Here is a 13689-nt window from a genome sequence, read left to right as displayed (position 1 = left end):
ACTGTCTGTCCTGTTGTCTCACATGTATCTCCCTGTGCCTGTGTTCACCCTCTGTCGGCGCGCTGCCCTTAAAACTGTACACTGTGGAAAAGAATTTCCCCTCTGGGACAATAAAATAAAAAGTCTAAAGTCTAAGTACAAGTACGCTTGGTTGGGTGGCTCAGACTTTGTTGCTCCATGTCCTATGGTGAACAAACAGCTAGCTTGTGGTATCACAAAGGGAAAATTTTCCAAACGGTCTGTTTGAGCACACGTTTTCTATAAAGTGGAGAGGATGGATGGGGGGGGGGGGGGGGGGGGGGGGGTGTGTAAACAGGCTAGGGACACATATTAGTGTTTGGAAAATATGGTAAAGTGTATTTTGCACAAAATGTGACCTTAAAGATAACTGAAAAGAAAGATAGTAAACATTGTCATACAACTCTGATCGGAATTATTTATCATGTTTGCAGCGGATTGAAAGAAGTGACAGTAACTTTCTCTCCAAAGTCTGGTCTGCAGAGCAGGTGAGTTAATGGTCGGATTCACCCAATATCTATATATAGAAGATTGATTGAACAAATACTGTACTTATGAATACCATCTTCATTAAATGTATACAGTACAAAGGCAGATGTTTTCTCACACTTGAATTTCTCTCCTCAGCCATCACACCCATTCAGAACCAACAATAAGGTAAGAAGACATAAGTCAACAACAATCTATCCAGATCTTCACAAACACCGACAGTTTCCTTGTTGCCCTTTGTGCCTTCTCTGAAGTGAAAAGGCTCTTTACAAGATGTACTGTGACTTGTTATTAAATAATATTAACCATTAACAGCATCTGAACCTATAACAAAAAAAGGCCTAGTCATAAAAAGTTTAGTCGGTGTGCTGATTATCTTGAAGTTTTATGATTTGCATATTTCTGTTGTTGAATAACTCAAGTTTCATCCTGCTGTTTGTTCTCTAGCTTGTTGAACCAGAAATGGAGCAAAAAAGAAATACAAGCACTTGCAAAGTCGCTAGCACGTTGCCCTGCCCTCTGCATCCTGGAGTATGTGAACAATCAATACACGTTTCACTTTAAAAGACCCTAACCCAGGGAAACACTGTTTATATGTACATTTTAAAATCAAACATATTCAATTATTTCAATTAAATTGTTTTAGTGTCACTTTTTCTGATACAAATAAACCTTTGTAACGCTACCTGTGTGCAAAAAATGGCTCCTCCATATGTTTGTGGAAAGACTACACAAGAGCTTAAACAAGTGTTTTATAAAGTCCACATGAGGAACATGTTTTTCTCATTGTCTGAGTCTGTCTCATCCTAGTCTATCTGGAGGCCAATGGGATGTTCAAACTCTGAAGACCCTCACTCAGTTTTTGCCAAAGTTTAAAGTCACCGAAAAGATCATGTAAGTGTGTAAACATACCAAACTTCCATTATACTGTATAGTGCCTGAAATGCCTCTTATTGAGACATTTTAAAATATTTGGATGGAAATCAAATGAGTCACAATTGAATATGATTCCTATGTTGGACCTGCAAAAGATATCAGTGACTTTTTCTGTACTGTCGAACTTATGTCCTGAAACCAGTGGGATGGGTTGTCAGATGATTCTCTGAATAACATGATGTAAAAAAACAAAAACAACAAAAAAAACCAGACATAGAATTATTTCCATGCCAGAGGCTCATTATGAGTTGGATGCTACACATTTAAAACAAAGAAATTAATTTGTTGGAAACAAGGCATTTACATGAACAGGACTAGATTAGGAGAGAGAGACACATTCGTCCACATGGGTCCCCAACATAGATCAAACCTGAAATGTTCTCACATGAGCCTGAAGAATATAAACAGAAAAAGGACAATACATTTGCTCAGGTACTTAAATACCAGTAATCTCAGTTTGTTGATTTTCACGTTTCTCTTTTCAGTTTGAATGAGAGCTGCTCCTCAGTGAAGGATTTGGTGATTTTGACTGCTCTGCTGTCTGATTATCCTGCTGTGAAGGAGCTTCATGTAAGGTATACATCTGTGATGTACACCGCATATTTTGGCCCAGATCTATGAAGAATGGGTTGCACAGAAAAATCGCCCAGGTTCTCCCCCATTTAGCAACATATCCCCACATTTTGTGAACTAATTTTATGACAACATATCCACAAAGTCGTCCGACAGTTTGCTCTTGTTTGGCACCTTAATGTGGAGAAAAAACGCCTGTACCTTTGCTTTGCACGGAGCTGCGCTCTAAGCTGATGAGCGAGGAGGGGAGGGGAAACTTTTTTTAGTGTATGTTTTTTAATGTGTATTTCAATGCCAGACCTCAAATGTGTTGAGTCACTGAAAGCAAATGATTTAAATCATGTTTTATTAATATGATCATGTCAAAGTCATATACTGTATGTAGACTTTAGCAGATCTGTTTTTTTAAGGCATAGGGGAAGAATATTTTTTTCTGAATCATTAGAAAGTTTATGTGTGACATCTCAAAAATAAGGAAGAAGGAGAACAATGCTGTTAAATAGCAACACAGTAACTGCCTGTGCCAATGACCTCTGGTCTTTGTGGATGAGATTGTATTTACAATGAGATTTATTTGCATTGTAAAGTGGTAATTCTGAACCAACATTTTAAATGTTCCCTAATTTACATAGATGCAAATGAGACAGGCTCACCCAGGACAATACTTATCTGCACAAGTTTAGCACCCACAAAAGCAGCTTAATCAGTCTCTGGATGTGGCCCTAAGAATGCAAGCATGCAAGACTAGCATGCCCTTCCTGGGCAACGTTTGCCAGTGTATAAATCAAACAGCAAGCAGCTCACTTATAAAACATAATATGATAATCATTCACATAGCTTATTTACTGAACTTACTTAGAGGTGTAACCACTACAGTGTGACTGTATTTTTGTGTTTCAGACTACAAAGTCCTGTCGAGGTATCTGTGGGCTTCTGTGGAAGAAGAGATGAGCATGAGAATGAGATATCTAAAAGCCTTTGGTATGTTTCTTGTGAAGGCTACAACAGGATTTTATCATTATATTTAGCCCAGAAGAGATCACTCAAGAGTCATCCATCAATGCCAAAACAGGAGGAAAGTGCTTCCTTTATTGTATAGAGGAGATGATTTAAATTAAAGGGGTTCAAAGTTCAACAGCATCCATTGTTACATGAGATTGCCTGAGAGATAATTCTAAAAACAATGATGTGTATTAAGCTGGTTAGGGCAGTGTGACGGTACACCATGGTATTTAGAAATCCGGACCGTATGACTTTTAATACCAGCGAGAATACTAATACTGCTTTTTCTGACTCAAATATAATGTATTGAGGTAAAGGCACCAGGGGCGCCAGCAGTGGTCAGACCCTATGTAGACCCTCCGTTACCTTGGCCTCTATTGCTCTGTTTCTATCAAGCAGCCCGGTATGGATCAGTACAGGTTTGGTTCAGTAAAGTCTGATCCTGTTTGCGTTTCCACAGCAAAACATGCCCTATTTGGTAGGTGGCGTGTAAGCCGGATATCGATAGCCACGTCAGCTACATAACAGCATCACATGATAGCAGCTAATTGCTAACAGCTATCCGCTAATAAATTCAACAACGTAGAAAAACGGGACACAAACAAAGCCAACAATGGAAGACATCCAGCAATTCATCTACTTTGTCAACGGCATGTGACTCTTTATTACAGAGTTGTTTACGTTGTTTCAGAGAAAGCTGTGTGCCACGAGGCGATATACAGAAGAATAGCTCCACCTTTTAGGGTTGGATCAATATTCTTGGCACCCCAACAAGGGTCCCAAAAAGTGGGACGGTACGGGTCGGTAATTTGAGAATCTTTTCAGGCTTTATGGAAACGCCACAAAATGCGTTCCGTACCGAGACAAACCGAACAGAACCACTTGGTGGAAACGGGCTTTGCAACTTATATTCTTTAAGTACTCAGATAATTTTCAACTTCAACTGACTACACAAAATGTACACAATGGTGTCCAGCAATAAGCAGAAAGATGACTGGATGATTGGAGAAGAACTTGATATGACTCAGAGCTGGTGTAATCAGATGTTGTCTTTTCAGCCTGAGCTGCTGTGCACTGCTGCCTGCTGATCTGGAGAGCATATGGCAGAGTTTTGGAAGATCCTCTGATGTCACATTTATTGAGTAAGAAAAACACAAGAATTGTTTCAAACTGTAATTAACTAACCATTTGTTCTACAGATACTCTGTACACCATTATATAGTTAATCATTTTTTAACACCTGCTGTTTTGTCGCTGTGGTCAAGGCGCTCTGACTTGAAAATAGTTAAACTTTTGGATCAGCATGGCACTTGTCAAAGTCACTTTTTTTCTCACTGACCAATCAAAATCAAGAAGGAACAGGAGTTCTGACATCAGCTTCGTCAACAACGATGGATGAGACTCTAATCTGACTCGTTTTTTTCAAGGGTTCGAGTTCCAGCTGTTAATGCTGATAATGCCAGAACAGAATGTACATCGTTTTAATGTTATTACATATGAGTGCATTTGAGAAGTGCTCTGAAGCGATGGTGGTTGACGCTGCAGCTGCAGTCTGTTGATACAGGCTCTACTGAATGAAAGCATTCAATTCTTGCAATAATCTTGTTTCTGCGTGGGCATTTCAGATTCACTCACTAATAGTAATGCAATGCAATTTTAGTAAAGGTTTGTGCCAGGATTATATTTTTTGCATTCTGCATTTCCTTTATCTTTCTCATAATTTAGCAGCAAAGAAAGTGCTCCTTTAATCTCTTGTGCCTGACATTAATGTAACCCCACAATCTATCATGTTAGCCTTTCCAGTAACTGCTTGGATGACAAAGGCCTGAAGAAGCTGTTGGACTTCCTGCCATGTCTTAGAAGCATCCAGGAAATCAAGTAAGTCTCACACACACGTGATAACATAACAAAAGACATTTCTGGAGACCCTTATTACAACTCTAACAAATGTGTGTACACAAATGGATAAAACTGGCAGGCTTTGAAGAAAGTGTTCTAAAGAGATGAGACTCTTTGTTGTGTTTGAAAAAAAACCCGCTATATAATCTTGGTTATTTGGCAGGAGCAGGGCTGTTTTGTTCCAAATAACCAGGATCCAAAAATGTGTCAGAGCTGGGAGCTACTATGTTCACCCTGCAGTGATATGTTGTGTAATCGGCTAATGTATAAGAATAAATATGCCTCCCCATGCTTATTGTTTCTGTATGTTTTTCAGTGCCAGAAACAACGGGATCAGCATGGGGGGAGTGGTGATGCTGGCTGGTGCCTTGTGCTCCCACGGCAAGCTGAGACAGGTTATCATCAGGTACTCTTTATTTTACACTTTATTTAATTACTATGTTAAAAAGTTTTCTCAAATGCACTGCTCATGAAATCTTCTTGAGGTTATTTTTTTCACCTTTATTTTACCTGTGTGATGGGTGGTCTCTGGAAGTAATCCATGTAATTGCACAAATTCACTGTATATAATAATTGAGATGCACATACTGGTCATACTTTACTACTTTCTCGAACCTCGCAGTTGTTATGTGCTAGTGGCAGGATATAAGCCTCATCAGCCCCTCCCACTAGCTCACATTGAATTTTCTTTAATATATTACCTGTTGCGTCCACCCATAAGGACAACCTGATTTTATGCAGGAATTACACTTGAAGGCTGCCAAGACAAATCACATGTGTCTGTTTTCTAAAAATGTATCCGTATCATAGACCGTTAAAAACAGGGACACATTTTCAGTGAAGTCACCCATTGGTTTCTGAAACGGACCTTTGATGGCAGTCACCACCTTGGAACAGCTGTCTCAACCTAACTCACCGTAGAAAGATAGGGATGTGGAGCTGTCAGTCAGATCAGACACACCTCTAATTATGCAAAGGCACAGGGTGCGGTATGGAGCCCAAGACTGATTTTGAGGAGAAAAAAAATCACATTCATTTTATTCATTCGTCTCTTCCTTAAAATACATTTTGAAACATTAATGGCTGATGGTAAAAAGTAATTTGCCTAAACCATGATGACAACAAACAACAATTGTCTCATGACAGTCAATGACTAGGTCAAGTCAAGAATCTACTACAGTGTGTAGTCCAAACACCAGTCCAAATGGTATAAAAACAACAAAAGCTTGATCCGCTCACTCGAGGATGAATCTCTTTTTCGGAGGGGGAAGGAGCAGACTTGGAGCCGAGTAATCCGACCAGCAGCAGCTGCAGCAGCTGCAGCACCTCCGAATACACTGCCGCCTTGCAGCCTGCAGGAGTGTTTTGGAGGTTGTGTTTAGGCATACATACTGTATGTTGTTGTTTTGTAGGCTGCTGTCAAGCTGTCTACACTTGACTCTTAACTTAGTGAAAACAACCTTCTTACATTGTGTACCCATTAAGAATGAGCCAGGCTGTGCATATGTTTATTCCAGCTATAAAACAGGCTTTCTGGAATACACGTTTAGTAGGACGTTCACACTCTGGTGAGCTGATCCGGACATGCACATAATTACACGGCTCTTGTCTGGCAGGAATAGTCTCCAGCTGTGACGTGCATATGTAAAGGTCAGAAGAATGTCCGAAGCAGTCCTGACTTGATCTTGATATTTTTAGGAGTGTATATGTGAAAACAGCGTAAATGACTCTTGGGACTTATGCAGCCAAACTAAAATGGATAATTTGCTTCATTTTTCAACACAGGAGGTTTCAGCTTTAATAATATACTGTGCATTACTTTGAGAGTTGCATCAATTGCATAGGCTTTGTAACTTTGTACCGGGGTCAAAACGTGCATAATGCAGATAAACAGATGTTCTCATAGTGTTTCTGTTGTTTTTACAGTGATGGCGGCAGAGAGAAGCTGATCTTGAAGTTCTGCCGTGACTTAAGGTAGATGGCTACATCTGCAAACATCTGAATCGAATTCTGTTTTAATTTTCAATGAATAAGCTAACCCTATGTTCCCTTTCAGGGCTGAAAAACAAAAGCTGAAGATGTTCAGGTCTAGTACCGCAAACTTCTACTTCTGCTTCTAATTTCACTTTATTGTTTCCAAATTCAGACAGGAAGTAAAGCTTCTTCTTTATGTTGTAGGCTTAACAACAGCAGCCTCCTGCCAACAGATATCACTAAAATCTGTGGACGACTGGTCCAGTGTCACTCGCATCTCGAGTTAGAGTAAGTTACATTTTTAGGTTTTTGCACATTACAACTGGAAGATCATGTCCAAACAGATGAACATTAATATTATTTATATGTGTCAGTTTTTCTCACAGCTCACTGACAGATGAGGCGATTCAGAGCATGCTCAATGTCCTGCCGAGGATGAAATCGCTGCAAAGACTCAAGTAACACATGCACGTACACACACGTACACAAAACACACACACACACACACACACACACTCACACTCACACTCACACACACACACAATTATGTTATGGCCTGTGTCCACCTAGCATTTTTTCCAGGCAGAAAAGGGCTGGCTGTGTGCACAGGAGCGTGCTGCACGTCCGTCCTGTCTCTTTGACAACGGCCACTGTATGACCAACACTCTGCTTCTTCTGCTTATTACTGCATGCTTTATATTTGAGATCATGTTTTCTCTGATCAAACACGCTGCAAAGAGGATGTTGGTACAAGACACAATCCATAGAAGGCTTTCAAACCATGTTGTTTATTGAGTGTCATTGCTTAGTCTTATGAGGCAAAACGAGAAGTGTCCCATTAATCACCATCAAAATGTTAAGTTATCGACTTATAATTATCATCATGAGCTCAATTGAAAAACCTCTTATTTAATTGAGTCGATCCTGTCCTCTTTGCCCTCAGCGTCAGCCACAGCATCTCATCTACGTCTGGAGCAGTGACGCTGCTCAGCTGTTTGACGGTCAGTCAGCGAGTGAAGTCAGTGGAACTCAGGTACAAAACCTCTGTGTGTCAAGACGAGCGGATACCTCTTCTATTATGTATCAGCATAGTCTGATCTGCCACAACAAGTAGACGTTTTTTATGACAGATGTGTCACTGCAGCATGTCTACACATTCTAATGTTTTTTATTGATGTCTGACAATGATCGTGTTTTTGTCAAATTCTGCTTTGTTCACATTCTTAGGCATCAATTTGAATCCTTCGTACACTTTGACAGTGTGAAAGCAGAACACGCCAGGTGCAGGTGTGTAAGCAACAAGCCAAAGCTTTTGTGTGCACTTTCTCCTGCTTTAAAAGATGATAGAGTGTGTTAAATCTAGCTTTGCTTTCTGTCTGTCTGTCTGTCTGTCTGTCTGTCTGTCTGTCTGTCTGTCTGTCTGTCTGTCTGTCTGTCTGTCTGTCTGTCTGTCTTTGCACAGGTTTACTGGGTTCGGCCTGAACAGTGATAACTATGAGAGACTGCTCAGTGTCTTACAAGATGGCCCCCAGCTGTCTGCCCTGGAGTATGTTCCTCACACAAATCTCACCGACAAACCTGATCTCACTTATACATTGGCCCCGCTCTTTAAATCAAAGAATTTACATCTTTGTCAGTCCGTTTTTATATGTGACTATTCTGAAGATATCCTGTTTTTTCACTGCAGTTTGTCAGGTAGCCAACTGAAAGACGAGGGGCTGACGCGTTTTTTGGAGACTCTACCGACTCTAAAAATCATCAGCTATGTCAAGTAAGGCACATGTTGTAAAATGTAAATACATCCAAAATATAAAGGATTTAAACAACATTCCAAATCCTTAAGTCTTTTTAGGAGTAGAGAATCAATTGACCTCCAAACCAACCATTTGGTCTGCTTATTTGAACAATGTTGTTATCCTTGAAAGTAACTTTTCTGCCTTTAGAGCCTTTTTTGGCCAGAGTTGATGAAACTGTAAAAAAAAGGAAACAATGCCGAAAATCTACTGTACAAAAGTCATCATAGTTTTTCATTTTGTCTGAACCTGTTCATATTGGAAGTTCAAACTGTTTCCCCTTGTTTAAAAAAAAATCCCTCTTGAATACTGCAGAAAGATAAGAACCAGCAAAACCATGAGAACAGAATGACATCAGCTCTAAGGAAACAGAGGGAAGCTTCACTGTCCGTACACCTCTCTTGTAAATGCACCAGTTAAGGTGCCTTGGTCCTATCAAAACTGAAGCTTCTCATAGCTTCGTATTAATGTATTGTTAATGTACAGCTGCGTGCTGCTGATGCTGTGCTGAACTACAGTAAATAACAGAATATGGAGTGGAACGTTTTAAAACACGAGGCATAGCTTGTTGTAAAAATGTAATTCATTTCGAGGGCAAAAATTCATGATATGAATACAAACCTAAGATAAGAGTACAATTTAAAAAGTATGTCGATCCCATGCACCACCCAAAATATTGCTTAATTCTGTGGAAAACACTGAAATGTCATTTAAAACCTGGAAAAGTTCATTGGAGAGATCAAGAGCAACTTTTCTCTCTGCTTAAATGTGTCTTCTCAGTCTGAGCAGGAACAGCCTGACCCAGCAGGGCCTGTTGGAAGTGGTCAGCACTCTGTGCCACTGCGCAAACATTTCTGGTGTAGAGGTCAGGTGAGTTAGTGTGCTGTGGGAAGGAAAGGGATTGTTAATTGTTGAACATTTACAAATTTAGTGTTCATTCTTGTTTCTCTCTTTTGCCTGTGGATTTCAACTTTCTGACGTGTGCTGGCAGTTTGGGAGCAGATCAGAGGTGTCTCATCTGGTTCACTCAACAGGAAGGTGGTGAAAAAACTCTCAGGTAGGACAACAAATCAATGCGACTCGAAGTAACAAGGGTTCCTTTATGCACCGACTTCTGTTTAGTCTTAACCACCTTCAGATAGCTTGCTAAGTTAACGTGGTGCCCAGTTTGTGAGGTGCTCCTGATGCAGTTTCTTGTACTGTATACCTGATATAATGATAACATTCAGAGGTTTTTACAATTCTAAAAAGCTTTATTTTCCTTAACCTTGCAAGTAACGTGCTCTTATTTTTGTATTTTTTACATACTTTATAAGTTTACACTCTGTCATTGAGACATGCTTCTCGCAGACATAGGTCTGAAATACACACGCACAAACAGGATGTGTGTGAGTGGGACTACTACACAGGGAGCTCACCACAGCTGCTGGGAGTTCGATGTCTTGCCATGGCACCTTGGCAGTTCTCTGGAAGGGCCAGACTAACTTCCATATTTTTGGTCCGCACAAGGGCCATGAGAAGCTTCAAAGCTTCAGTGCCACCCTGTATAACCACCTGGTTTTAGGGTCTGCAGATACATGACTATACACCAGTTTGTCACACAGAGTAGGTGAGGGGTGGCTTAGTTCAGTGTCAGCCAAACCAAGCACAACATGTCAGCTAGTTTGCCTGAAGATGTTACAGTAGGCAGTATATAACTTTTGTTGTTGAATTTCTTCTTTCTTGTTCAAGTGTCAGAGAGGGCCGTTTGGAGCAGGACCATTTAGTCAGAATAGGAGAGCTCTTGTCCACTTGCCCAAGTCTGTCCAAACTGACGTAAGTATTTCTGAATCCTCAGATCATTTCATATTGTTCCCTTCATTATATAAACAGCTGCTCTGAAACCTTAAATTCTGAGGAATTACAAAAACAAAGCAGACAAAACAGATCTTGAAATAACATGCAGTTACCTTTAGATGTGTTTCTTTTAATTTTCCTAAACAAGTCTGTGAAGTTTCTTGTTTAAAATCTACTCTGTTCCTGTATTTGATCATGCATATAAACCCCTCTATTTTAGCCCCTCTCTCAGAACAGGCTGCTCTTGTGTCTGTAACTTTAAATATGTAAATGAGCTGTCTGACCACCAAACAGCCTGTTAGATCACACATTTTCTACAAAGTGGAGCAGGCAAAGAAGGAGGAGATTTTTCTCACACTTGGGGGGGTTTACTGACACATTAGTGTTAGAAAAACATGGTAAAGTGTATTTTGCATCGTATCTGACCTTTAAGAGATGCCTGAAAAATCAAAAGTGTTGACTTTTGTGATTGGTTCACAGGTTACAGAACAATGATCTGGAGTCTGACTGGATAGAAGGCTTGGTGAAAACGTTGGACAGCAGTCAGAGCGGACTCACTGTCAGGTAAGAAAGATTCTTACTTTGAAGAGTTTGACAACACATTTGTACTAAGCCAGTTCACTTCAACACTTGTGTCTGAAAAACTCGAGAGCAAGATGTGTCAGAGATCTCTCTCTATTTTATTTTAAGAGATAGGCAAACTTCCAACACAGCACAATGATTTTAAAATGTGACAAAATACATGTGTTTATGTCTGAATACAATACTAACCAGATATACTTATAATAACAATAATAATGATGCAAAGGAAGAAGAATACATAGTAGTAAGAGGTGTTAAAATGCTTAGTTGTATGGTTGAAATATTGAGCTTGTGTTTGTGTCAGTGTTGAGGAGCGTTGGATCAGATCAGACGAGGTTGTTAGTCTGCTGTGTCGATGTCTGGAAGCCTGCAGCAACGTTCACACAATCAGGTGAGAACTGTGAATTCACACACAAACACACCCACACACACACATTTGGAGTAAAAACATCTCTAAACATATTGCATCTCTGTCTGGATTATTCCACATCAAGCCATACGTCTGTTGTTGTGTGTGATATTTTCTCTACAGAGTCCATCGCAACACGATGCACCTGACTTTGATGAGGGACAACAAACTGACTTCAGTCAGGTAATACATTTATGGATGCATTTTTAAATGAATGTCCACCTTCATGTGACTCCTGGATTTAAAGTGAAACTCAGAAAGTCTGATTTTTATTACAGGTTTTAAATTTAACGTTGCTAACACAGTCTCTGTGTAGCTCTGACACTCCAAGGAGGGTGAGGGGAAAAGAATGAGTCAGAGTTGATGTAGTAATAAAAATGAGACTTGGTGGCGTTCAGGTGTGATGAGACTTCACAGAGTGAGGCACCGGAAAAATAAGCCGATATTTCTTTAGTGTAGCGAAGATGACCTGGCAGCTTGCTGGGAGTAGAGGAGGAAGTATCAGAGCTGCTGTAGCTGAAGCCAAATGAACTACAGGAACTGCAAGACTCAAAAGACGCAGCGCTCAGGGAGCCCCAAACCTCTAAAATCATTCAACCATGAAGGATGTAGACAGAAAACAACAAACAGCATTGAAACAAAGTGAAACAAAGAAAATATGAACACATAACTCTTCATAAATCTATCTATCTATCCATCCATCCATCCATCCATCCATCTATCTATCCATCTATCTACAGAATACAGGTGTTCAATGTGTGCTGCGATAACCGGAAGCTTGAAGTGCATGGACGTAAAGAGACAGACTCTGTTGTTTGTATTTTCATAGATTTGGGATCTCAAATCAAGAAATGTAGAGCAATGCAGAAATACAAATGAAAGCTTTTGACGTCTCAGATGTTTATGACGCCTGATGATGTTCCAGTCTATGTGCCAGCCACAGACAAGCTGGCTGCACCAAACTGGGCCATCTCATGAACATGACAACTACATCTGTGGACAATATGAGAGCAAGGAGCAACATCACCTCCGTCAGGCTAATCAACAGGGTGGTGAAGGAAGTCTGTGCCGCCCTGTCGCAAAGCCTGAGAGTGGTTACAGCAGACCGAACTCTGTGTGACCTCTTCTTTCCTTTCCTCTTCTCTTCTTTCCTCTCCTTTCCTTTCCTTTCCTCTTCTTTCCTCTCCTTTCCTTTCCTTTCCTTTCCTCTTCTTTCCTCTCCTTTCCTTTCCTTTCCTCTCCTCTTCTTTCCTTTCCTCTCCTTTTCTCTCCTCTCCTCTCCTCACCTCCAGCCTCGTGGACTGTGCAGTCGAGGGCTACCAGCTTGCACCTATGACAAGTATAATCCAGAAGTATCCTTCACTGACGGAGCTGGAGTAAGTACTCCCTCTTCTGTATGAAATTTATAACATCCACAAGTCAGTGAGAAGCAGGGATGTGTTTGTGAATAAATGACAGAAACAAAGATGAAATTAAATAACCGTTGTCATTATCCGCAGCTTTTCCCACAACCGCATTGGCATAGACGGAGCTGAGTTTCTTGCTTCTGTCCTGCCTTCACTGCCAAACCTCACCTCTCTCAGGTTAGAGCCTTCCTTCACACATGAAACTTTTACCAATGCTTGTTTTAAACTTCCAAGATGTCAAGATATTTCCTTTTTTTTTTCTTGTACAGTATTGTTTCCAAAGAGATTTGGGCCTGTGTGGCTGAGAAGGTCTCAGAGACCTTACTCCAGGCTCCAGCTATTCGGTGCTTAAAGTGAGAAAACAAACTCATTGTATCTCTAACCTGGAACATTTTGTGATTCTTAGTTTTCTCAGCATTCAAAGTTTTTGAAAAGTTCCTCTTCTGAATATAAAAAAAGTGCAGTTCTCTTTCAGTACACTATGTCTGTACATTAAAATGATAACCCCTCCGGTAGCCTGGTAGCACCTAAGGCCTCCAGGCGGACGGGCCCAGGTTCGAGTCTGACCTGTGAAACTCTCCCTCTCTTTCTCCAAGTCTGTCCAGCCATGTAATTAGTGACCCAGCATCTCAGAGATTGACCAGCATCATGCCACGTCTACAATCACTCAAGTAAGCGCTCAACATTTGACTTGATGTTATTTCTGTACTGTTTGAATGATTTTCACAGCTTGTCATGTTCTCACACATTGGTGGTGATTGTCGAAGAATGT

At 40.5% G+C, this 13689-nt stretch overlaps 1 protein-coding gene across 1 annotated transcript in view; it reads left to right on the top strand.

The window, feature by feature from the left end:
- nlrc5 (NLR family, CARD domain containing 5) overlaps positions 1 to 13689 on the top strand; it is a 53148-nt gene that overhangs the window by 30786 nt on the left and 8673 nt on the right. Inside the window, exons 18-44 of the mRNA XM_079345823.1 lie at positions 453 to 506; positions 646 to 675; positions 955 to 1038; positions 1318 to 1401; positions 1929 to 2018; positions 2917 to 2997; positions 4077 to 4160; positions 4813 to 4896; positions 5234 to 5323; positions 6844 to 6891; positions 6974 to 7003; positions 7096 to 7179; positions 7266 to 7349; positions 7835 to 7924; positions 8119 to 8178; positions 8354 to 8437; positions 8579 to 8662; positions 9465 to 9554; positions 9676 to 9741; positions 10416 to 10499; positions 11001 to 11084; positions 11407 to 11493; positions 11635 to 11694; positions 12804 to 12887; positions 13011 to 13094; positions 13187 to 13270; positions 13514 to 13588. Coding sequence (XP_079201949.1) covers positions 453 to 506; positions 646 to 675; positions 955 to 1038; positions 1318 to 1401; positions 1929 to 2018; positions 2917 to 2997; positions 4077 to 4160; positions 4813 to 4896; positions 5234 to 5323; positions 6844 to 6891; positions 6974 to 7003; positions 7096 to 7179; positions 7266 to 7349; positions 7835 to 7924; positions 8119 to 8178; positions 8354 to 8437; positions 8579 to 8662; positions 9465 to 9554; positions 9676 to 9741; positions 10416 to 10499; positions 11001 to 11084; positions 11407 to 11493; positions 11635 to 11694; positions 12804 to 12887; positions 13011 to 13094; positions 13187 to 13270; positions 13514 to 13588 — 2043 coding nt within the window. The remainder of the gene's footprint in view (positions 1 to 452; positions 507 to 645; positions 676 to 954; positions 1039 to 1317; positions 1402 to 1928; positions 2019 to 2916; positions 2998 to 4076; positions 4161 to 4812; positions 4897 to 5233; positions 5324 to 6843; positions 6892 to 6973; positions 7004 to 7095; positions 7180 to 7265; positions 7350 to 7834; positions 7925 to 8118; positions 8179 to 8353; positions 8438 to 8578; positions 8663 to 9464; positions 9555 to 9675; positions 9742 to 10415; positions 10500 to 11000; positions 11085 to 11406; positions 11494 to 11634; positions 11695 to 12803; positions 12888 to 13010; positions 13095 to 13186; positions 13271 to 13513; positions 13589 to 13689) is intronic.

This window comes from Symphodus melops, assembly GCF_947650265.1.
Source record: "Symphodus melops genome assembly, chromosome: 6".
In the NCBI taxonomy this organism is placed as follows: Eukaryota; Metazoa; Chordata; class Actinopteri; order Labriformes; family Labridae; genus Symphodus; species Symphodus melops.
This window is presented reverse-complemented; position numbering and strand designations above follow the sequence as displayed.